The 25,180-nt window shown below is 36.6% G+C and overlaps 3 protein-coding genes across 4 annotated transcripts; 2 read left to right on the forward strand and 1 right to left on the reverse strand.

Moving 5' to 3' along the window:
• Positions 1–116: 116 nt before the first annotated feature.
• Positions 117–2,936, forward strand: LOC105227598 (glutamyl-tRNA(Gln) amidotransferase subunit B, mitochondrial). Its single transcript, XM_011207018.4, has 9 exons — positions 117–288; positions 352–496; positions 567–680; positions 749–915; positions 980–1,128; positions 1,186–1,610; positions 1,678–1,814; positions 1,900–2,023; positions 2,697–2,936. Exons 1-9 carry the CDS (start codon positions 209–211, stop codon positions 2,916–2,918), a joined length of 1,563 nt encoding a protein of 520 aa, XP_011205320.2. The 5' UTR covers positions 117–208; the 3' UTR covers positions 2,919–2,936.
• On the reverse strand, positions 2,933–24,775 carry LOC105227599 (rootletin). Of its 2 annotated transcripts, none has more exons than XM_049461216.1 (14): positions 24,436–24,775; positions 11,561–12,058; positions 11,195–11,503; positions 10,190–11,110; positions 9,629–9,780; positions 8,885–9,566; positions 7,791–8,301; positions 7,531–7,714; positions 7,245–7,420; positions 6,754–7,184; positions 5,830–6,678; positions 4,522–5,649; positions 3,658–3,833; positions 2,933–3,597 (listed from the first exon to the last, which is right to left on the reverse strand). In XM_049461216.1, the coding sequence occupies exons 2-14, from the start codon at positions 12,056–12,058 to the stop codon at positions 3,537–3,539; spliced, it is 6,078 nt and encodes a 2,025-aa protein (XP_049317173.1). In that variant the 5' UTR covers positions 24,436–24,775; the 3' UTR covers positions 2,933–3,536. The 2 variants fall into 2 exon arrangements, with proteins under 2 accessions (XP_049317173.1, XP_011205321.2); XM_011207019.4 differs by lacking the exon at positions 24,436–24,775 and adding an exon at positions 14,881–15,015.
• LOC105227600 (uncharacterized) lies at positions 20,626–23,176 on the forward strand. Its single transcript, XM_029550808.2, has one exon. It carries the CDS (start codon positions 20,884–20,886, stop codon positions 22,534–22,536), a length of 1,653 nt encoding a protein of 550 aa, XP_029406668.1. The 5' UTR covers positions 20,626–20,883; the 3' UTR covers positions 22,537–23,176.
• Positions 24,776–25,180: the final 405 nt, after the last annotated feature.

Here is a 25,180-nt window from a genome sequence, read left to right on the forward strand (position 1 = left end):
AATAAATTTGTATCGGACGACCATTCACTTTTATCAGCTGCTCCAAGTCAGGTGGTTGCATGACGGTTAATTTGGCAACTCCCAGCAGCTGTTTATCTATCAGCTGGTACAACAGCTGTATATTTTACTCTTATCTGTCATCCGGTTGTTACGTGAAAAACTCCGAAACTACTCATCTAGTTTTGGTAATATTGTTTAGTAAACAAATATGTACAAAAAATTATTGTTAAGTAAAAGCACTTCAAGGGGATTTTCCACTCAAATACAAACAGCTAAAACTAATTTAAAGTGAGTAATGTTATGTTTTAGTGATTACGCAAAATAAAAACTTTTATTTTACTATTTTAATAGAAATTGGAAAAGTGTTGTCGGTTTAGAGGTACATGCCCAGTTGCTTACCGATTCAAAATTGTTTTCTGGTAGCAGCAATGAATTCGGAGCGCCGCTTAATTCAGCGGTTTCACATTTCGATGCTTCAATTCCTGGCACTTTACCGGTAAAATTGAACAATAGAGTATTTGACTTTCTCAATTAAATCAATAATTTTATCGACATACAAATATAAGGTACTTAATAGAAAATGCGTAGAAATTGGGGTAAAGACAGCCATTGCACTTGGTTGTCGGGTCAACGAAGTATCCATGTTTGACCGTAAGCATTATTTCTATGCTGACTTACCGGTTTGTATCATATAATATTTACTTCCGAATTGTTCTCTAACGCTCTCTATTCCACTACTTTTTGACAGGTTGGCTATCAAATCACTCAACAAAGAGCTGCTTTAGCAAACGATGGCGAGTTGACATTTCCTGTCATTGTGCCGGGAAAGAAAACGTACTATAAGAAGGCACGTCTACTGCAATTACAACTGGAGCAAGACAGTGGCAAATCTTTACACGACGAAGAATTAAAGAGGTAAAAAAATATATAATCTTATGATGATAACCACAAGGCACATAAACATGTTTGTAATTTTTAGAAGTCTAGTCGACCTTAATCGTGCTGGTGCACCACTTATAGAGCTAGTATTTGCACCTGATTTAGAGACTGGCGAGGAAGCAGCATCATTAGTGAAAGAATTAATATTAATCTTAAAGTCCCTGCGTTCATGTTCTTGTAAAATGGAAGGTTAGTTAGTAATATTTATAAAATTGCATCTCTAATGTATTCATTGCAAAACTATAGAAGGAGCACTTCGTGTTGACGCTAATATCTCCATTCACAGGAGTGGTGAACCTTTTGGCGTACGGACTGAAGTAAAAAATATTGGGTCAGTTCGCAGCATTTCTCAAGCAATCACTTTCGAAATACAACGCCAGTTTGAAGTTAAATTAAATGGCGGCGTTATTACAAATGAAACCCGCTCATGGGATGCAACAACGCGTTCTACAGTGCCTATGCGCGATAAAGAAGTTTTACAAGATTATCGTTTCATGCCGGAACCTAATTTACCACCCTTACGTTTAAATACGTCTGCAACTGACACTTCCTGTAGCGATATTATTTCTGTAGCGTCAATCAGTAGAGGAATACCTGAGTTACCAGAGGATACACGATCAAATCTAATAAAAAAATATCAGCTTAGTCAGGATGTTGCCGTAATTTTGGTGGTAAGCTGTCTAAAAGTGCATAACTTATTTGTTCTCTTTTTTAAAGGCATTTGTCATATTTTTTAAGAATGAGGCAAAATTGTTACAATACTTTATAAGTATAATGGAGCATGTTCCTGGCATACCGGCGAAACTTGTTACAAACTTTTTAATAAATGATCTCTTAACTTTTTGCAACAAAAGAAATGTCGACATCGAAGACTGGTAAGCACCTATCTGCGTAATTAAGTGCTTAAACAGTTTTGTTTGAAATCATAACAATCCTAATGTTAATATATTGGTCTTCCAGTCAACTTAGCTATATCCACCTTGAAGATATCCTTTCAGCGCTTCATGCTGGCACCATAAATTTACAAGCTGGGCGAGAGCTGATTGAAATCATCCATGAGAATCCTTCACAAAAAGTGCAAACGGTAAGATAAAAACAAATGTTCATTATGTATGGATGTATAGTATATTCTATGTACGTATGTATGCATTGTTCTAGTTTAAAGATTTTTTTATACCTTGAACAGTATATTCTAAGTCTAATGGTCCCTCAGTTTTTGAAATATCGATCTCAAATCTTACATACGACCTTTTCACGAAGAAGCTGTTTATTTGTCGGGACCCGAAATCGGACCATTATAGCATATATCTGCAGTACAAATCGATTAATAAAAATATTATTTACAAAAGTTAGCTTTAACATGGATTTTTGCCCAAAGCATCGGTGCAATCTCCGAAGAAGAGACCAGTAGATCGGTCCATCATAGCATACAGCTACCATACAAACTGATAGCTCAAACCAAGTCCTTGAATTTATTTTAACGAAACTTGAATATAGAGTATTGTCTAAGGCTACAATCTCCGAATGTATTGTTCAGATCGGAGCACTATAGCATATAGCTACATTCAAACTCAAATCAATCAAAATCAAGTTTTTGTATGCAACCGAATATAATGTTTTTTTTTTTGTTTTTATATATCCATTTTTTTTTAAATTTGTACCAATATATTTTAGAAATTTCTCTGATAGCTCACGATGCGTACATACATATTCGCTTTTAAAAACAAAAAATTACTAAGTTATTTCTTCATTATTAGCTTATAAAAGACCACAATCTGGAACAAATTACTGATGAGAAAATGATCGAGCAATTCTGCCGTCAGGCGATTGAGCAACACGAACAAGCTGTAAAGCAATATCAAAGTGGTAAAAAGAAGGCGCTATTCGCTATTGTCGGCGAAGTATCGAAATTGTCTAAACAAAAGGCTAACATGAAAATGGTCGTCGCTTTCCTAGAGAAGATTTTAAAGTCAGAATAAAGTAACAAAAAAAGTATATACCAATCGTACTTTTTATTTGCTCAAAGTGTACATTATTTGTGTGGTTCTTGTAGTTAGTATTGTTATTGTAATTATTGTTGTTGTTATTTGTATGATTTATGCAAAAGTGTTTGTGAAACTGGTTGAAAATGAGTTTATCTAGACCGTTTTAAAAGCTGTACCGCAATATTCTCCTAAAGGGAGGAGAAATGCAACAGCATCATAAGTAAATGTATTAATAAATTTAATTTTTTTTTAGTTTTGTAAAAAAGAAAATGACTAATATGGGTGGGATGCATAAGCATAAAACACACTATATTCTATTGTCTATCTTGCAGACAATGAAAAGCCATAGATCACAATGGAATAATGTTTAATGGATGGAAACAAATTTAATAATTTTGATTTATACAGGATTTTAAGTATGTATGTATGTATATGTGGGTAGTGAGTATAGGTATGATTTGTATACTATGTGACTAATTTATATGCATGTAAATATGTATGCTAATAAATGCATTTAGTTTCTAAAAGGAAGCTATTAATGGCAGTGTATTTGTTTTGAATTTCGCCATCCTTTCGTTAATTTCTTTCGCGCACTAATTTACTTTTCTCGTTTTATTGATCGTAATCTCGACATGTTGATGGTGGCAGGCTCATAGAAACGGCGTTGTCCAAGCTATAAAGAAATGTAGGTGCTACAGAAATTATATGTTTAATTTTCAATGTTTTTTCTTACCGCCTAGACTCGCTTTCTAACAAATTGGGATCTAAAGGATGTTGGGAAACGTGTCGTAAAGAATCGCCCAATGTATTTCGTAAGTGCTGCATTTCGCGATTGGCTTTAGAGCTACGCAAAATGTATTGTTGACGTCGTTTGGCTTCTTGTGCCAATTGCTCACGCAACATAGATATCTGAAAATAAGCATTTTAATTACTTTTTCAGAAGAAAAAGTCGCCCTATAAACCAGATCAGCGATCAGCGTTAAAAGCTGAGTCGATTTAGACATGTCGATCTATCCACCAATCGATCTATATATGTATGTATACGCGAACTAGTGCTTCAGTTTTGAGGTATCGATCTGAAAGGTGTTCACTTGTCAATGATATGGGACCATTATTACATATTCTTCTTCTTTATTGGTGTAGACACTGCTTAAGCGGTTATAGCCGAGTTTATAACAGCGCGCTAGTCGCTACTTCTTTTCGCAATTTGGCGCCAATTCGAGAAACATAGTGTAGCCAGGCCCTTCTTCACCTGATCTCTCCAACAGAGTGAAGATCTTCCACTTCCTCTGCTTCCCCCGGTGGGTACTGCGTCGAATACTTTCAGAGCTAGAGCGTTTCCATTCATTCGGACGTCATGACCTAGCCAGCTTAGCCGCTGTCTCTTAATTAGCCGTGGCCAACGCGAAAAGGACCATAAATCTTCCGCAGAACGTTTCTCTCGAAAACGTGTAACGTCGATATAGCATCTAGCTATCATGAAAGCTCACCGATTATCAAGCATCAAGCTCTTTTTTTTGTGAAGGGTGTTATTGCCGTGGTGCAACCCATTTTTATCTTGTTTAAATAACTGTTTAGAAATTCGCCCCTAACTTACCTGATTTTCCAAACGCAACACCTGCTGTCTATGGGACTGTTCACGCGCATCTAATAACTTCTCAGCATGCAATTGAGCAGAACGATAGCGCTCTGCATCTAATCCACCTTCCCCACACTTGGCACTGTCATGTACACGTGCCTTTAGTCTTGCTAATTCGGACTCCTTTTCCGCCAACAGTGTCTCCAAACGTCGCACTTTCAAACGTAAATCACGGGACTCTTGCTCAATAACGGCATGATCAAGACCACAACTATATGAACCTTGTGCGTTTTCCATTCGATTCGAGTCGTAATCTCCAGAATCATAGAATGAAGTAGTTTTCTCTGCACGATCATAAGCTGTTATTCCACCACCACCCGAAAATTTACTCTTACGATCCGACTCTAATTGCTTAACTTTATCTTGTAGAGTTTGTAATTTGTTACGTAATTCGGATTTTTCTCTTTGTGACGATTTCAATTGTCGATTCAGCTCTTCCTCCTCACGTTTGTCGGCATTCGTCGTTATACCGCCACTATCGCCTGCCTCTTGATTCCATTTAGCAATGCGCAATTGTGACTCCAAAGCTGAACGTTGCACTTCCATGTCGGTAACCTGCTCTTGCAGTCTCTGAATACGATCTAATTGCGCCTGTTGGCTGCGCCGTAACTCATTCAAATTGCCTTGAGCGTTATCCAAACGTTCAGCGAGAATACGTTTCTCATTTTCCGCTGCTTGTGATTGTTTTTGTAGTAATTTTAGTTTCTCTTCATTTGTTTGAGAACAATGTCCCTGTTCAGAGAGTTCCTTGTTCAGCACTTTTATTTCCCCACGCAGTTCCATTTCTGTGACAGCTGTCTTTTGCAGGCGATCTTTCATTTGATCCACCGTCGTCTTAAGTGAAGTACAACGTTCTTCCAATTGTACCATTGCTCTATTTTGGTTGTCTAGTCGTTCTTGTGCTTGCCGTACCTGACAGTCCTTTTCTTGCAGAGCCATCTGCAGGCGATTTATATCACCTTCCATGGCAACACGCTGCAAGTCCAATTTCGCGGCACGACCCTCTGCCTTTGCTAACTCTTCTTGGAGATGACGTTTCTCATTTTCTAATTTCGAGCCATGAGTACGGCATTTCTCTAAACGATCCTACAAAGAAAATAACATTTAAGATTAATTTGCGCATTCTAAGAAGGATTGATATAATTCTAATAGTAATTTAATCTTAAGGTAGTAAGCTATAACATTTTTTATTCCCACTAAATGACAAACAAATCTTTCTAAATCAAGTATAAAAACAATAGTAAACAATGATATGAGAACTCTAACCTCGATCTGTGAATTCTCTTCGTTGCATGATCCTAACTGCATTTCAAGTTGTGTAATCTTTTCGCGCATTTGCTGACATTCGTCACATTTCTGCTTAAACTTTTCTTCCAACGCATTTAAGGCTGAAGCTTTCATACTACATTCAGTGTTTAGGTTACTTTTCTCCTCCTGCAAATGTCGCAGCATTTGTTGAAGTTTGCCGACTTTTCCATCGCAACGTAACTGCTGTTCAGCCGCATCCTGTAGTTGCTTTTTGGCTGCCGCCAGTTGTACTTTCACATCATCTTTTTCACGCTCAATTTGTGCCACTTGATGCATTAGATTGCGCACTCCTTTGCGTACCAAATCGGGATCCAAATCACAAGGTACCTCGGGACATTGGGACGTGCTTCTAGCATCATAATCATGGCAACTGGATGATGCTATGCCATTCCGTATAGGACTGTAACGTCGGGTTGGGCTGATGAGACGATAGGACAGATTGACAGTACCGTCAGGTTGAATGCCGGCAATGCGACGCAATGTATGCGCTACTGAACTCAATTTATGCTCTGTATCGCGTTTGTGGAGCTCTACGCAAGCCAACTGCTCGTCCAGAGCACGTATACGTCCTTCAGCACCACCTAGTCGTGCTTTTAACTCTTGTATTTGTTGTGTAGCATCAGCAAGGCATACTTCGAGATTATGTTTTTGATCCTCCAGCCGTTTTTCCCTACCACGTGCCTCTTCAATGCGCGCAAGCAACTCCTGCTCACGATTGTGAAAACGATGCTCATCTTGATTGGACTGACAACGGGCGCGTCCAAGTTCCGCTCTTGTTTCGCATAGATTTTCTTCGAGATCGGCAAGCTGCAAAAAACAAGCAATGCTTTTAGTGGTTCTATCGTGGGAAAGATTAGTTGGAAGAGTAACTAAATACTACACCTGTTTTTTGATCTGACTGAGTTCCTGCTGACTGCGCTCCTTCGATTCGGTTTCTGCCACCAACTTGTTCTGCAATTCCTTTCCTCCTTCATCCTTTTGTGCGAAATCCATTTGGGTCTTTTGTAGTGTATTCTTTGTCGCATTGAGTTCTTGCACAGTTTTACTCATATTATTTTCAGTCTCCTTTAAAATCGTCGTTAATCGTGTGCGTTCATTTTCCAGAGAACTTTTCGTTTCTTGTAGTGTATTAATTTTCTGTAAAGCTTCTTCGATGGCGCGTGCCTGTTCACGTTTTGCGCTCTCGACGTGCTTCACGTGATCGCGCAACTCCTTATTGCTGTTGGAATACTTATCCTTCTCAATATTACTGTCCGCCAATTGGCGGCGACAATCGGTAAGCTCGTTCCGTAAACTGTCTATATAGCCTTCACCTGCAAACGATGGTTGATAAAAATGTTATTCCTTTCAGATAAAATAAAAATAAATACTACCTTCTTTTGTTTTTCTCAATGCGTCCTGCAATTCATTGTTGATTCCCTCCACTTTGTCTTCTTTTAGACGTATTTCCATTTTTAACTCTTCCGCAAGTCGATTAAGATTATCCCTTTCCTCTTTTATGCTTGTTATTTGCATTTCCTGTTTCCTTATACATTCTTCTAGTTTCATTCTGTCGAAAATTAAAGTTACATTGTTATATTTATTTACATATATCCGATGCAAAATCATATACATACTATACATATATGTTTGTGAGCAAAGTGATTATATAATGCTTACCTGTTTTCCTCCTCTCTTGTACGCATTGCCGAGATTTCATCCTTTAGCTGCGCAATCGCATTGCGTTGTTTTTCGTCGTGCGCATTGTGTTCGCGTTTCAGACGTTCGAGTCCATCCTGTTCCACTTTTAATTCTCGCGCGACTCCTTCTAACTTTTCCATGAGTGCTTGTTTATCGCGATGTGCTTTATTTTGAGATTTAAAAAGAAAGAAAAGAAGTGACAAAATTGCAAACATCGCACGATTAATCGCTATTCTTACCCATTAGCAAAGCTTGCTGCTTTTCATTTTCCGCGCGTATCATCGCCTCCTCATGTTGTTGCACTAAGCTTTCCAAGTGCGCTTGTAATGCTTCTAAACGCTCCTGTAACTTTTCTATTTCGTCATCCTTTGCTGTTTGCAACGCCTGAAGCGCTTGTGCCATGCGCTTTTCCAACCCTGTTTTGAGTTTATATAACTCGTCCGCGTGTTTCTTAGCTGCTTCCTCTCCTGCCGCTTTGAGATTCGCAATCTTTTGATTGAAATCATTTTCAGCAGCTCGTGCCGCATTCATTAATTGAGTTTTAGTTTCTTGTGCTCGACGTTGGCATTGTTCTAGTTCTTTATTGAGACGACTAACGGTATTTTTGAAAGACTCTTCACGCACAAGTGCTTCCTGGTAATCACGCTCCAGCTGTTGACGCTTCTCCTCAGTCGCTTCTAACTGTGTATTCGTATCGAAAAGCACAGCTTCAAGAGATTCCTTTTCGGTACGTAATGCCGCCAGAAGTTCCTTTTTGCATGTAAAAGACAACGATCAATTAAAGGACTTACATAAGTAAAATATTTAAACCTTGGCTCTTTATCTGATAACCTTCTTACATATACATTCAAATTTAAGTTCGTAGCTCTCATAATTTTATTAACTGGTTGTCCAACATTCTATAGGAAGCAATGAAACCATTTTAAAAGCAGAGTTGGGGTATTTATATAATTCCATAATTTTAAACAAATACTCAACTGATAATATTCATAATTTGTTTTGTTACTTTTCAAGATTAAAAGTAATGTAAAATATCATAAAGTAGTTAAATACTAATATTAAAACATAAAAACTGAAAACTTCACCAGAAACGTGGACCGCAGCTTAAACGGCCGAAGCAGTAAGGCTAAGGTTACAAGCAACGGGAATAAAGAGCTTTTATATGGAATTGGAAAACCGTGACTATTACGGTTATATGTATCTATTATCTAAAATTTAATTTCTTTAATGTGTCGCTGATTTGTGATTTACGAGTATTCATCTATTTAAAAACCGATTACTGTCACTGAAATTATTGTAAAACTAAAACTCTGCATATAAACCTGTAACCAACCTGTAGGCGATGTGTTTCCTTCTCATGCAAATCTATAACGACCTGTTTTTCCTCCACATCCTTAACCATTTCTTCCAGATTTCTATTCAAACGATTATTTGTTTCGACGGTTTGTTCCAACTTCTGACGCGTCCGCATTAGTTCTTCGTTAAGCGATTCTTTTTTGCGACATAACGCGGTCAATTGATTATGAATATCACCGCGATCGCGAGTCACACAAGCCAGATCTTGAAGTATCTTCTCTTTTTCTAGTTGGGTACATTTTAGCTTTTCACTATATGACAAATTATCTGTTTCCAATTCCAAACGAGCTTTTTCAACGCTGCTTAGCTCCTTACGAACTGACGCTATTTCCTTGTGGATTTCTTCGACTTCTGCTTTTAATTTGTTGCGCTCTTCTTGTGTTTGCACTAAATTAATTTGCAATGTCTTTAATTCGTCGGAGGTGGAAGTGCTACTATTCGATAATTTATCCAGCCTTTCTTGTAGATCGCATTTTTCTAAAAGCAGCTTATCCAAGTCATATTCCAAATCGGACTTTTGCTTTTCGATTAGGTTAATGATATTTTCGGATTCTATTCGTTGTTGTTCAAGCAAATCTCGAGTGAGGCTTACGCTATTTAATTCCTCACGCAATGATATAGTCTCCTCACGCAAACGGCTACCGCGATCCTCTTCCGACCTGTGCGAAATCCACAACGCTAACTTAAGTTTAATATTCTTGGCATACAAATTTATACTTACCGCAGATTCATTTCGAGTATATTTTTGTCCTTAAGTATCCGTTGAATTTCCAGCTCCACAGCCTTTTTATCATCTTCAAGTAAATCGATTTTCTTCTGCAGTTTTCCATTTTTTATTTGCAGCTTCTCAAAATCTACACTAAGATTTTCAAACTGAAATTATAATTCGGGTAAAAAAAAGCAATTAAACATTTACCTTTGAATTTAGAAATGAACAATTATGTTAAAACGATATTTTGTAACATGAATTTGTATTCTGCCTTTAGTGGAGCAAAAGCATATTAAAGAAAATGTTATAAAAAAACTCCAAGTTCGATGTCGAAGAAAGCGATTGTCTTACTCACAAAATAAAACTTTGCGAATTAGTTTGCAAACTATCACCCAATGATTGATGTATGACCGTTTTATCGCTAGTAATTTTACGCTACATACATATGTTAAAAATACTTAATAATATTATTAAGAAAGTGAAACTGAACTATCACAGCATCAATCGATACCGAGAGGTATTTCTAACATTCTTTAAATTATAGTGTGTCAAAAAAGATTAAAATCAACCTACTGCTGAATTCAAATCGAGACGTCCTTGTTCGCTTTGTTGTTTCTGTTGGCGTGTCTCCTCTAGCGTCTTCTGTAAACTATCTCTTTCTTTTAATAGCTCAGATAGCTTCGAATTGCTGGCGTCAAGTTTTTCAGTAAGTTGTTGTACCTTCGTAGTCAAGAGTGCTTTCGTGCCTTCGTTCGTTTCGAGTTGTGCTTTAGTATTTCGCAAATTTTCGTTAGCATTCTGAAATTTCACTTGCATATCGTGCAAGGCCAATTGATATTTATGTAGTGCGGCTTGTACTGCTGATATAGTGCCTTCAGCAAAAGCTTGCGATGCACGAGCCGAGCTGCGACGCGGCGATTTTGTTGGTACGCTTATACCGGCACCGCTATCACGCGTCAAGTGCATGTGCTGCATCGACTCATTCGCCTCTGTAGCGTCCGCTTCGCGGTCGGCACTTTCGGCGTCTTGTACGACGGCTTGCGCAATTTCACGTATAGAATTGTTCAGCCTCTCGATTTCATCGTTATAACGATTGGCCAGCATCGCTTGCGTTTCTGCCTGAGCGCAACGTTCTTCAAGTTTTTTCAACTGATTCATTAGGTCAAGTAACCTCTGATCCCGTTCTAAAACTTCTTGTCGTGCGCTTTCGAATTGCACCTTTAAGGTCGCCATTTGAGACTTCAAATCATTATTCTCACGTCTAGACTCACAAAGTTCTGCATCTGTTATGCGTTTAGCTTGCTGTAGGACAAATGACAGACCAACACATGAGTTCGTGACATCCTTAGTAACGCTACCTATCTCCAAGCTCATTTTGCCAACTTCATTTTTCATAGCAGACTGCATGTCTTTGAAAGCACGTTTGACAGCAACTACTTCGCGCCACATCTTCAAGAGGCGATTGTGTTCACCATTGTAGTAATCCTTAAAGGCCTATGGAGTAGAAGATATTTATATAAAATAAATTTTTCTTATTTTTTATGCTTTTGTAAGGAAGTCTTTTAAGTCTTTGCATACCTGTTCTTCTTCTTTGTATTCATCCTCCTTAATAAGCAACTCATCTCGTAAATTGGAAAAATCGTTAGTCAGCTTCTGCAGATCATTAGTTATGGCTTCGTTTGTGCGATTCGATTCTTCCAACTGCTGTCGCAATGTATTATTCTGTGCAATGAGTTGTTCACATTTGCTATGCTCATCTTCAAGCTTACGACAAAGCTCACCACTATCTTCGTGTACAATAAAGTCTCGTGCGCAAGTTAAAGGCGGCGAGTCCAAAGAAGATGAGCAGGGCAAGCTTGATTGACCTAAAGCCATTGATGTTGAACACTGAAACAAAAAGACTATAAACAATATTTCGTAAAGCTATGGGCAGCAAATACTAACCATAACCTGACTAGATGTTGGACCGGTGGTTATCTTCGGCGCACAAGGGGGCACCGGTGTGTGCTTAATCGAATCATGCATTCGATCCTCGAGATCGCTACAACGCTGTCGATATTGTTGTATTTTTGATTGTAAGCGACTAACAAGATTAGCTTGATTTTGCTGCGCCTGTTTGTAGGAGTCAATACGTCGTCGATAGCTGCTAGCCTCATCCGAGAGGCGTTGACGCAGCTCATGGTTTTGTCGCAGTAACGCGGCCGTGGATGTAGGCTCAACATTTTGTGTAGGACTTAGCATTCTTGGTGTTGTTAATACACCGGTCTCAGAAGATGGAGCAGCACCACTCGGATTGGCAACACCAACACAACCAGATGTTTTATCTATTGCGTTACGGTTGCGACTCGATTTAGAAAAAGGCAATCGTCCCGCCGACGTACCACTTGATTCAAACGAAGCTGGGCAAGGGGTTTGTTTGAAGTTATCACGGTATGCCTGCATCTAAAAAATTATACAGAAGACATAGACGGAAAACCAATTTATTATCTGAATCCAAGATACTAGTTTACTTTAAAAAACTTGATTGGTGGTGAAAATACTGTCTGCCAGAAACGTTTTCAGTCAGTACGAGTAATAAGTATGCTTTAATAGTGGGCAAAAATATAGTATGAAACTGGAACAGCGTAGACGTCCTATTCAGAAAGAAACAGAACCGGACTGATTCTAGAATATCTCATTAACCTGACATGCAGTAGTCAAAATGTTGTAAGAGACTCAACGTTCTTCTTCTTTATTATTGATGTAGATATCGCTTACGCGGTTATAGCCGAGTTTTTCCATCCACTCGAACGACATGACCTAGCCAGCGAGCCGCTGTCTCTTAATAGGCGAAACTATGTCAATCTCATCGTATATCTCGTACAGTTCATCATTCCATCGGCTGCGGTGTTCGCCGTTGCCAATGCGCAAAGCACTATAAATCTTCCGCAGAACCTTTCTCTCGAAAACTCGTGACACCGACTCATCAGATGTTGTCATCGTCCATGCCTCTACACCATATATCAGGACGGGGATGATGAGTGACTTTTAGAATTTGGTCTTTGTCAATTTTAAAGCAGCTTTTGAGAAAGCTGCCTTTATTTCGCTATAACTGAATTTGGTATCCTCGCAAAACAAATGCGATTAAGTAAACTGGCGTTGAGCAAAACCATAAACTCCGTCAGGGTCGAGAAGGATCTCTCCGAGTCGTTTAATACCAAACGAGGTTTCAGACATGCCGACTGCCTACTTATCATGAGACTTCTTCTATCTACTGCAGGAGCAAATAATTCGAGCTACAGAGAAGATACAATCTTTCACAAGGGTGTACATCTGCTGGCTTATGCCGATGACAGCGATATCATTGGCCATACAGCCGCACCGTTAGTTCTGTTTTCTCCATGTTGGACAAAGAAGCGATGCAAATGGCTCTGGTAGTAAACGAGGGAAACTCGAACTAACTTCACAACTTCGAAGTCATAGATAATTTTTTCTATCCTAGAACCAGCATTTACACCAACAACAACTTTAGCCTCGAAATCCAACACAGAATAACTCTTGCCGACAGGTGCTACTTCGGACGGAGTAGGCAATTGCGAGCTAAAGTCCTCTCTCGGTGAACAAATAGATTCAACGTTACCTATCAATTATTTATGTGTGAACCTACATACATGTCCATCCCGAGATTCCAACATTCTAATTACTTACGTATCTTTACAAAATATAGAACTAGCTACCTTTGAAGAGAGCGAAAATGAGGAAATGGTTGCTTAGCAGAATAGTTATTATTTATAATTCATTTTATGATTAGACATGTATGCCCATTAACCCGTTTTGGGCGCAACATGTAACCATGACATAAGTTGATATGTTCAACATAATTTTATTTGTATTGCTTTAACGAATTGATCTAATAACTAAACATAAACTCAGCTAAGAGTGCGTGCAAATTCGCTATAACTGCAATATGCTCTAAATATGTGTTTATGAGATTTACATATTATTTACATAAAAGTAGAGTTGCATGTCATATTTATGATTGATTTATGTGTTTTACTGAATATTTTCTATAAAAATATATACATATTTACGACGTTGGTGAAGTAAATGAACTGAAATGGTTGCGAAAAAACGACTATTATACTTATAATATGTAAATTAATCAAATTTTTACTATTCGGTAACTTCTTAGCAACCACATTTTTAGTTCAGTGTATAGTCTGTTTAGCGACCAGTTACTTAATTAACTCCATTAGTAAACTCTGACGCGAACCATAACCATAATATGGTTTGAGATCATAGCATAATTGCATCCCACTTCTTTTAAGCTAATAACAATTATTTTTGAACTAACTTAACGTAAATATTGACGCAATCAACGTAAAAATCTTTCATATCATGCCACAGAAAATTTCGGTAGAATTTTGCTCGTAGAGGTCCTCATAGGATAAAGGAAGAATTAGGTAGATACATTTTTCAGAATTCTGAAAAAGTCTGGTTTTAATATGATTTCTTACTATTTCTTAGTATTTATAGCTAGGCTAAGTGCGACAGCTTTAAACGCGTTTCAGAGAACTATTCAACCGATCTTTATAAAATTTTGCACAGATCTTTGAGATAATTCCTAAAGACTTAGACGAAGGATTTTTTTCGATTAAAACTTTTTGAAAAAAGAACTCGTGCTCTGAGCAACACGGGACAAAAACAGCAAAATTGTCAAAATTTGATGGCAAAAATTCTTGAAAGCCCTCAGATTAACTCTCTGTAATTGGTTACATCTATGTGGCTATCGATATTTGGATAACAGAATATTTAATTGAAAGCGAAGTTAATATAACGGATTATTTCTTTTACATAATATTATTTATAGTTTCGGCTCTCTTTTTGGGATAAACATGTTCTACATTATGCCTTTGCAATTAAAGTACCATGTTTCGTCACAGATTTATGTATTTTTGATTAATAGATTAATAACAAAATTAACGCAATTATGTGTCCAAGCTCTGTCAAAAAAAAAACCCAACTTCGGATAATATAAAAATTATAAATAAGAATATCTAAAAGCACTATTTTCAAACGAAAAAGTGATTTTAACAACAAACTTATTATTAATTCGCGGTTAGGCATTGCACTTTTTGTTTAACATTAAAATATTTTAAAATCCTGTTGCTTTAGCAATTCGTAGAACCGCTTTTAAAATCACCAATATACCATATCACAGAAATGCACACCCTAAAACCACGTTGTATGGTCTGGTAAGTCAAACTAGTGGCATACATATTTACCTCTCAAAACACATTTGTCTTTAACTCTTTCCGGTTGTTTTGTAGCAAATCCGCGCACAAAATTTCTAAACCTTCACTAATGCCGACTTGAAAAAAACTAAATCAGCAATGCTCCCCAACAAAGCCATGAAAGTTATCGGCAATGTGGCTATTCCCAAAAAGTTGGCGCAAAGTAAACAATTGAATTAACAAATTCCTGGTATCCAGGGACACGAGCATTGATTTTATACTCGTAATGTTGACACAAGTTTGTGGAATTATGAGTGGAAAGTAATGCTTGTCGTAGTAACTGCGGTTATTGGTTATTGTGATCTAGAAATTATTACATACAAATGCACCAGTCAATTGGCCAAGATGTTATGAATTCGGGGCTTATTAAAGATTGTTTGTAAGTTTGTAGGCAAGGAAAATAATTTATGATTTTTACAACTTGCATGACATAATGTCAACAGAAATACTAAGAATTGGCGAAATTGCATGAATACATGTAACCTAAAGCTATCTACAAACATATAGTATGTTTGTTTGTTCACATCTATGCTCTAAATAGGAGAATTCGTGTAACAAAAAACCTGCATGCATACATATCGACATATTTCTAAAAAAGGCCCTTTTTCGTTTCTTTTCCGAACCGACCGAGAATTGGTAAGGTTGCAAAAAGGCGACTTATTGTCAGGCGATTTTTTTCATATTATGCTGAATAAATTATAGATTTATCATCTGATCAAATTTCACTTGGATTGCTCCATTTAAACGACGTTGAGTAGAGGTCGCAAAAGATATGATTGAAAACGTAACTCAGAATGCATCATTACTGTTGAAGGTAAGGTTGCAAACAAGGAGACTCATTTTGTTGGGCGATTTTTGCGTCTGCTGTTACGTTTATACCAAGGGAATAATTCAGGGTTTGACAAATTTGAAACCAGTCATGTAAGCGAACTGAACGGCCATTTTGTAAGTCAAATTCTGTTTCGATGAGCCAATTTGCACTTTACAAGTGCGACGTGTCCATCCTAATACATACATACATATATGATATAGAAACGTAAATAATGGCGGCATTCGATGAGGCGTCTCTTGTTACCAAATTATGCTAACGATTTATATACACACTTTTTAGTTTTGAAAAGTTTTAATGCAGATCAACCCAACTTCTTCTAGTAAATTTAATTGATGTACCTAACTGTCGAATGCATTTCGGTTAAAGTGCAACCATTGGTAATTTGCAAATACAATATGTGCTTTAATACGAACTTTTCTTCAAATTATTCAAATAATTTTTGAATAGTGATTATTTATAATAAAAATGTATGAATAAAGAAGGTATGAATATTCAAACACTATGAAGATTTATCTTTCATTTCCTCGGCTTTTCAAAACGATTACGAATTTAATGTAGAATTGAGGAAGGAATGATAAAATAGTTTATGTTTATGTTTATGTTTACTAAGCTATATTGATTATAGTTAGATATGTATTTATACTACGTATAATTGATAGGGTGTCTAAAAGTAAGCTTCATGTAATAATAAAGCAAGCCAGAAGTACTAATAATCACATAATACTACTGAAATGAGACACACTTAGAAAGCAAAGTTTTTTTTCTATTTATACTTTTCTCTTTTGCAAAAAAAAAAAAAAACAAAATTCATTTGCTTATTGATTTCTTGCACGGTTGCAATATGTTTTACGAGTAAATAAGTATGTATGTATATGTGTTAGAAAGGTTATCGCACTAGGTGAATAAAAGAACTTTTGTACAAATACCTTTGTATGCCCATGTGTAATGATTTCAGCCTACAAATAAACTCACATGTGGACTGTTAATATACTCGAATTTTAAGTTTGCTATATTTGCATATACATATATGTATATAGTATATAGTTTTATGAATCTTTTACTTATCTACTTGCAAACATGCTTATAGCTATTTATCAAGAGAGGGGTGAGATCGGAACAGTTCCTCCCAGGTTCGGAGTTCTCATGGTGGCTCGGTGCTCTACAACATTTGCAGATCTTTTGTCAAACAATTTGATGGATCAGGTGCCCGCGTCCTAAGCAACCACTCCCGAGTCAAATTTTCCTTGTCCGGCTTTGGTAATAGCAGCTCAAAGCTGCACTGGTGAGAGTTAACATCTCCAATGTGCGAGTTTAAAAATAATCCAATCACGCTTGCACTTATGTCTGCTTCTGCACACATGAGCGTTTGAATTTACTAAAACAAAAGCAATGATAATAGGTATATGATTCTTTGCTTATCACAAAATTCACTTTTTTTTCTTAATGCAGCCGAAGTTGAATAAAAAATCTCCTCACCCCGGTGACCTTCTGCAGATACCAGCGTCGAATGCATATAGCATTGTCTGCTCACGTATTAATAGGTACATCAATAAACATACGCTTATATGACATTTAACGTATACTTATATTTACATAGATAGATATTTCTAAATGCCATCGTCGAACATGCGAATGCCGAATGCAGAAATTCCTGGATTGCACCTGAACCAAAGACTTTAAATTCAACAAAATTTTATAAGCTTATATAAATTATTATTATTTTTCTTTTGTTTTCAAATTAATTTTTTCATTTTACTTAAATATATGTATTCGATATAATATTCTTCTTCTTCTTTAATAGCGTAGACACTAGTTACGCGGGGTTAACCAAGTTAACAACAGCGCCCCAATGGGCTCTTCTTTTTGTTGTTGTTGGTGTTAATACTGGTTCCAAAATAGACGAAATTATCTACGACTTAGAAATTATGACTGTCAACAGTGACGTGGAAGCCAAGTCGCGAGTGCGACGACTGTTTGTTTGATGACAGGAGATATTTCGTCTTGCCCTCGTTGACTACCAGACCCAATTGCTTCGCTTCCTTATCCAGTCTGGAAAAAGCAAAACTCACGGCGCGGATGATCATATTCTTGCAAATTGCAAGGATTAAATCCTTGGTAATACCTTCAGGTATATAAGGCATGTTAGTTATATGAAACCTAGGGCAAGTTTTCACCCGATTGTATTCATTCTAAGCACAAATTTTAGAAAAACACGATCTGTCATTTTTATTAAGATAAATTACATATTGGCGTTTTGTTGGCGTGGCAGTGGTGTAATTAAGCCCATCTACGAACTCGTCCCTACTTTTTTTGCCAAGGGACACTTGTACCAAGTTTCATCAAGATATCTTAATTTTTGATCAATTCGTTTCATCACCCTGATCTATTATGTATATATAACCCTATATCTAATTCAATTATTTTGTGGTGATTCAAACACCTCACTCTATAGCAACATGTTACAAGAGTATAAAAATGTGTCAAGTCGATTGAAACGAGATGTAGAAAGCCGCTGCTGCGCAGTTTACAAAATAGGCCAATCCGAGACAAATTTGATCAGACGACGTCGAGCATATATTATATGAATATAACATGGTATTCGCAAAGTCGCCGACATATCAAACTTCCTCGTATGAGCTTGTATATGATGCAACTCTGGAGAACTGCAAGTACATTTTTCTTACAAACAACAGTTCAAACATAATCGTCAATAATTACTGAGTTAATCATTCGGATTGGCTTGGATTGGAAATTCTTATCAGTGGCGGCACAAATACATGCTTAATGTCGTGACACTAAAATGGCTTTAAGCGACGAGCAACAACAGTTTCTGTCTAGAATTCAATTTAATGTCAAACAACAAAATAGTTTAAAAAATAGACATATATATGTATATTAATAAATAAATAATTATACTTTAGCACGCTAGCGATAGTTATGTGGGCGTTTTAATCTCACTAAATAAAAACAAATAGTAAATCGTTTTAGCAATCTTAGTATAGCTCATGTGATTAAAATGTGATATTTATGAGTATTCGGTGGAAATATTGTGCGTACACACGAGCATACATATGTACTAAGTATTCTTATGTCGAATCAGTAATATTTCGAATAAGTACAAAGTCCAGTTTCAATCAAAAACTAGGTAGTATTCGAAATGTCGGCGACAGTACAATTGCGCGTATTTCCGCTTGCAAATATCCGCAAGGAAGTTCTCAGCACCGTAAACCACTTAAGCTTACATATGTACATACATATGTATGTGTGCATACAAAGGTACTTTAATTGTATACTCCAATATTACGTCTTTAGAAAACTGCATACAAGCGCAATTTCCGGTACCAAATCAGTTCCAAAGGTAATAAAAATATTCTAGCGAATCAATCAGATTTGCAATTATATATTTAGAAACACGCGCAGTTGTATGTGTGGTTGCAAAGAACAAGAAATGCTAATATAGATTTTGATAAATTTCGAAACGTGCATTTAATGCCTTGAACTTTGAGCTTTAAATCGCGTATTTTACAAATAAGATCTAACTTTGGCGGTTATTTCTGGCGGCCACACACATTTCTTTTCGATGCTACATCTATGGGAGTCCGAATTTTGCACCCATACGTATACAAACACATAAACATTATCAGTCACTTCACCTTTTTAATTATACACATGATAGAATTTCGAACTGGTACATACAAGTATGTATGAATATTCAATATTTCACATTTGCCAATACAAATATCATATATTCATACATGCAAATTTGATCAGAAGTTAAGACTTATTTTAAATAAATGAGTAATAAATACCACAGAGTAAACGTTTCATTAAAAAAAAATGGTCTCATAAATTCCTTCAGCCATCCGGGGTAAGACCCAATTTTAACAACATGTTCGATCAAAAACTAAATATTATAATACAAGTTAGTTGTAGTAGACGCCGCAAGATCAATTGGCATTTCTGAAATGACAGTTTTACATCGTGCAAGTGACCCGTCTGAATCTTATCTTAGACAAAAGTTCTTGCATCAAAATCAAAACGTTCAGAAATAATCAACTAACAACTGTACCAGTGCTTCCACACACTTCCTTTCAAATGTATCGTTACAATTGGGCCCGATGGTGAAAAAAGTCGGCATTGAAATCCCGACTCGGTATTATTGATGCGAAGATAAAAACAGTGTGCATCCAAAAACTAAAACTCTGTAGTAGTACAGCCGTTTAATGCATAATTATTTGTTTGATAAGGTAAACTAATCGAGAACCCGAGGTGTAGTGCCATAAAATAAAACACACTTCTGCTCAAGCGATGATGAATATTGATAATACGAATTTGTATTGAAATAAAAAATACATAAGCACAAATCATCGTCACCACTACAGCAAAAGGTGCTTGAATATGCTTGTTAACAAATGTCTATGGTCTCGTGGTAAACGTGTGCCCATACAGTGGCGGATTCAGCAGAGCGTAGTTAAGGCAAGCATTCGCTCCACAACTATACTTCAAACGCCGTGACTATACAAAATATAAGACACAAACCTTATCTGAGCTTGAGTTTCAGCTTGATGTTATGTCTTACAAGTTTTGAGTTGCGATGATAGCCACTGCAAAATTTTATATACATATATAGAGCATTTATAAAGAATTCGAAAAAACATATGTAACCCAAATTAAGTTGAAATGATCCGCCACTGTATTACCTCAAATTGGTTTTTAGCCATACATTCACATATTAGCACACGGGTTTGCATGTGTACTTCTGATTATATTGGCATGTGTGCTCTCTTATATACTTCATTCCGGGAGGGATTTGTGTAATTAAAAATAGAGATACTGAATTGTTGACTAGGAGATGAGCTCGTATCAACACATCGTTATTAATTCTTTGAGTTTTTATATTAATGGTGAGATTTAAAAGATGAGACACTATTTAAATGGTACTTAGTAGCTTATTGAGTTTTGCCATTATTGCAAATCCGTCGGGTATTAATTTATTAAATTCAGTCTTACGGTTGCAGCTCAATTTGCCAGTACCTCAGATAAACCTTCAATTTATTGTCGGATGTCAACTTGGTTCAACTACTTTGAAATAACTGCAGCTGTGGAAAATTCCACCAAAAACGATTTGTTAAACGTAAATTAATTGATTAAAGGAAATAAATATGGCGATCGATATTTTAAAGAAACAGGAACAAGCACGTCAAATTCGTTATTCACGATCAAAATTTCGCCGCATCAACTCTTTGGATCAAATACCCGAAGATCCTGGCCAGGAACAGCTCGCGCATTCAACCAATACCAATACAAATCCAGCCTTGGGTCATCAATCACAGCTGGTGCGCCGATCACCGCGTACGATTTCTGCTTCTATGCGACAAGTTTTACTCTTTTGGCCACAATTGCTGATCAATTTAACTTTTACGATCATACGGTATATCCTTTATATACCGCTATCGATAGCGGCACCAAGTTTTTGGTTGTCAGCTTTATTGTGGATCTTTTGGAAGTTCGTTCGTATACCTGTGGCTTTTATTAAGTGGATGTTAAATGTCGACTCTTTGATGGATGTATCAACGGATGGACCGCAACGTAATAGACGCACTGTACTAATTAGTTGTGGAAGTACAATTCAAACATTACATCTGGCACGTAACTTTTATTCCTCCGGTTCTCGTGTGGTGGTTTTCGAGTTCGAAGGGCTCTTTGGACTGGCACGTTTCTCCACCGCCGTCGACAAATTCTACATAGTCCCACGACCAAGTCCAAATAATGTAGACAGCTACATAACTGCTTTGTGTCAGATTGTTAGCAAAGAGAAGCCTTCGGTTTATATACCGGTTTGCGCAACGAGTCCTGCCTATTACGATGCACTTGCTAAACAACATTTGGAACTACTTGGCTGTGCCAGTTTCATACCGGGTATGAATGAGACCAACGTTTTAGACGATTGTTTGGAATTTTTCAAAAAATGTACAGCTCATAATATTGTCGTGCCACCCCACTCTGTACTCACTTCCCCAAACGATCTTCAGCAATTGTATGAGAACAATTTCATCAGCAATTTTCGAAATATCCTAATGGCGGTCGGTTTTCAAGGCTTAGTTGAACGTTTCAAATACCTACTACCAAATAATAGAGTGGAATTCAAATTTAATCATGAAATAAGTGAAAATGAAAAGTGGATTGTGATACGCGATTTGCCGGGTGAACATTATATTACTTGCACAACCGTCAAAGACTCACGAGTTGTTTCGAATGTTACTTGTAAAGTAGAGCATGAAACGAAAAATTTGATACCTGTAACACCATTGCACGCACATGGTACCCCCGTAGTGTCCGACGAAGCTCAAATTGACTTTTGGCTAAAAACATTCTTCGCCAAAGTGCGCTTCCAGCGTAGCATCAATGGGCACATGAGCTTTCGTCTGATTAAGTGTCAAGGCACAACGCAGTTCATTCCACTCGGTGTACGTGTCGGTGTCTCATTACCATATATCTGCTATAATCGATCTCATGCTCAAGTACTCTGCCGCACTATGAAATGCATACATCGAAGACAATTAAGTTTTACAAGTCCAGATGAGGAGTCGGCGCTCGGTGCGTTGACAGCCAATTTCCGCTGGAGCTCTATTGAACGCTCCACTCCGACCACAGTACTTGATAAGAGGGAAGCTCTATTCGCCTATTGGGATCCATTGCCATATTGTGCTTACTACCATTTCCAATTGCCTCTTAAATCCGTCAAGACGTTTTTGCAACGTCGCCATCGATCGACGAAAACTTTATCGCCACGCATAACAATGCCAGTTCATTGAACGTCGTGTCGTGTTGTGCAACGTGTGTGCACCCAGATGATGATATGCTGGAGCATTGATAAGCAATAATATTTTGCTCCGTTTTATAACGGTTATACAGTTAAAGGCGCTGTCCCTATTATTACGGATCGCGTTCATTGCAAAAACGAACGAATAAGAGAACTTATTCCTGAGTGTTTTATATATACAAGCATATGTATGTCGTAATATATGTCCGTATATTTGTATATTAACAACTATTTCTGATACGAATCTAAATGATGATTAAGGTCATTTTGGGTTAAGTATATAAGGTAGAAAAAGTCGGCAAAACAATAAATTTGCTAGAAATTATGCGCAGGGGGCCAGAGTGAGAGAGATGAAATAGACTGAAGGTGCTGATGAAATTAAATGTCATAAATATAATGGTGATTTTTATATTAATATAATTTCAAATAATATACTTATGTATATTATTAGTATGTAGTATGTAGTAACGCTATATTTGTACATACATCTGTATGCATTTACATAATACCCTTTATTTTCATAATATTTATTTTTACTAGAGTATAAGTCACAGGGTTAAGAATTTAGTTTATAACAAATGTGTATATCTTATTTTTTATAAGCCAAATAAATCGTCTTTCAAACATTTGAATATATTCTTTACATATGTACATACCTTTATGTAAGTAATTTTATAAAACGTAAAAAAAACTTTATCGTATGGTATAGTGTAGAATGAATACGAAAAAATTTAAATTTTTCAGTTACTTTATTATTTTTTGTCAACTGAATAAAAAAAAGGATACTACTTTAAGAAAATTTGACTCGGACTGGTCCGTTTAAATTGCACACGCAAACCAAATCGATCAAATTTTTTCTATAATGGTACAACCTTTTTTATATTCATTTGATTTTTATGTATTTTCAATGGAAACCGTTTGATCTTTTTATGTTTCAATGGAAATCGTTGAAAATGTTGCGGAAGTGTTTTAGGGAGTCTACTTCATCACGAAGGCAAGTATTTGAGTGACACAAAGCATTCGGTGAAGACCGTGAAGACATCGAAAACTTGCCTCATCAGGTTCGTCCATCTACCTCAGTCAAAGTCTAGGTAATGCTCATCGCTTTTTTGATTACAATGGTGTATTTGACCATGAATTCGTTAATAAAGAATAATACTTGGCCGTTCAAGGCAATTCGTCGTGACAACCGTACTCGTATTAGTGGGCAGTAAATACGTTCATTTTTCACCACTATAATACGCAGTCATATTCTAGCATAATTGTGACTAATTTTGAACAAACACTAATCGGGAGCCATCGCTCAACACCGTATTCGCTAGATTTGGCTCGTTGTGACTTTTTTCTCCTCTCTTAAGTGAAAAATCCGCTTCTGTGGCCGCGTCATGAGTCCGTCGAAGTCATTAAAAATCATTCACTGAAGGCCATCCCAGCCTCGGCTTATAACAAATGTATGAATAATCGGATTGAGCGTTGACATGTTTGAGTTGTCTCAATAGGGGCTTATACGATAACACAGATTTGTATTACGATACTTAAAATTTTCATTTTTTGTCAGTCAGCCAAATCACCAAAGTCTTAATTAACTCGAAATAATATATCAGGATTATATCACTGTAATTATGAGGATTAAGTATGAATTTTTAGGCCTTGATAGAATTCGCCAAACATTTGTGCACTTCGGACATGAAAAATCCATGTATTCCTTCAGCTGTTCTGCGGCATCATTAAATTTTTAGAAGGACTTCCGCCAAAAAACTATCATTACTGCAAAAACCTGTTTGTTTTTATTGTTATTCCTTCTGAACAAATAATTAACTTCATTAGATCATGAATAATAGAGCATGACGGTTTGATTCCCATATTAGCTTTACAAATATGAAATACTCACTCATTTGCACAGTTGTGCAAAATTTTTTCTTAATTAAAATTCATATTAATATTTTTAACACCCAAACTATCCAATATTTACACATTTATTTAAGTAAAACTTGCTTATTATAGAGCACTAATTAATTTAAATATGTACATACATACATATGTATGTGCGTATGCACTGAAGAAAAGCATTAGAAACTAAACAAAGTGAATTTAGTTTTCTTTTAGTTTTATTGTTGTGCCAAAGGCTTGTGGCAAAGTTTCCATGGCAATATGCATTTTTTTTTTGTTAGTTTTGGGTTGTTTCTGAGGCACCACCATAGGTTCTTCCCTTGGAATGAATAAGAGTGCACTACTAACCGGCTTTGTAAGCTCACCTGATGTGAGTAAGGGTGAATGCAGTGCATATACGTGCAGTCAAATATGCATATATGTATGTATGTAGTTTGTTTGATACGATACCTTGTAACCAGCGTTAGATTCGCTTTATTTATGACATGTGTCTTGATGAACGTTCTTCCGAATATGAAATTAATTTTTGTAAGAAGATTTTCTTTAGCGAAAATAATGTTATAAACATTTTCCTTATCATTTTTAGCCATATTGTTTGATATAAACAACCTTTAAATCGAATTAAGGTCCTTAATAAAAAAAAGAAATTTCCTGAAGATCTTATTCTTGATTTTGATCGGACAGTTTGAATGGTAGGTACATATCGCTCATTTGCTGCAAGACCGGCATAATTCAAAAAACGTGAT

The sequence above is a fragment of the Bactrocera dorsalis genome, unplaced genomic scaffold, assembly GCF_023373825.1.
Source record: "Bactrocera dorsalis isolate Fly_Bdor unplaced genomic scaffold, ASM2337382v1 BdCtg013, whole genome shotgun sequence".
NCBI lineage: Eukaryota > Metazoa > Arthropoda > Insecta > Diptera > Tephritidae > Bactrocera > Bactrocera dorsalis.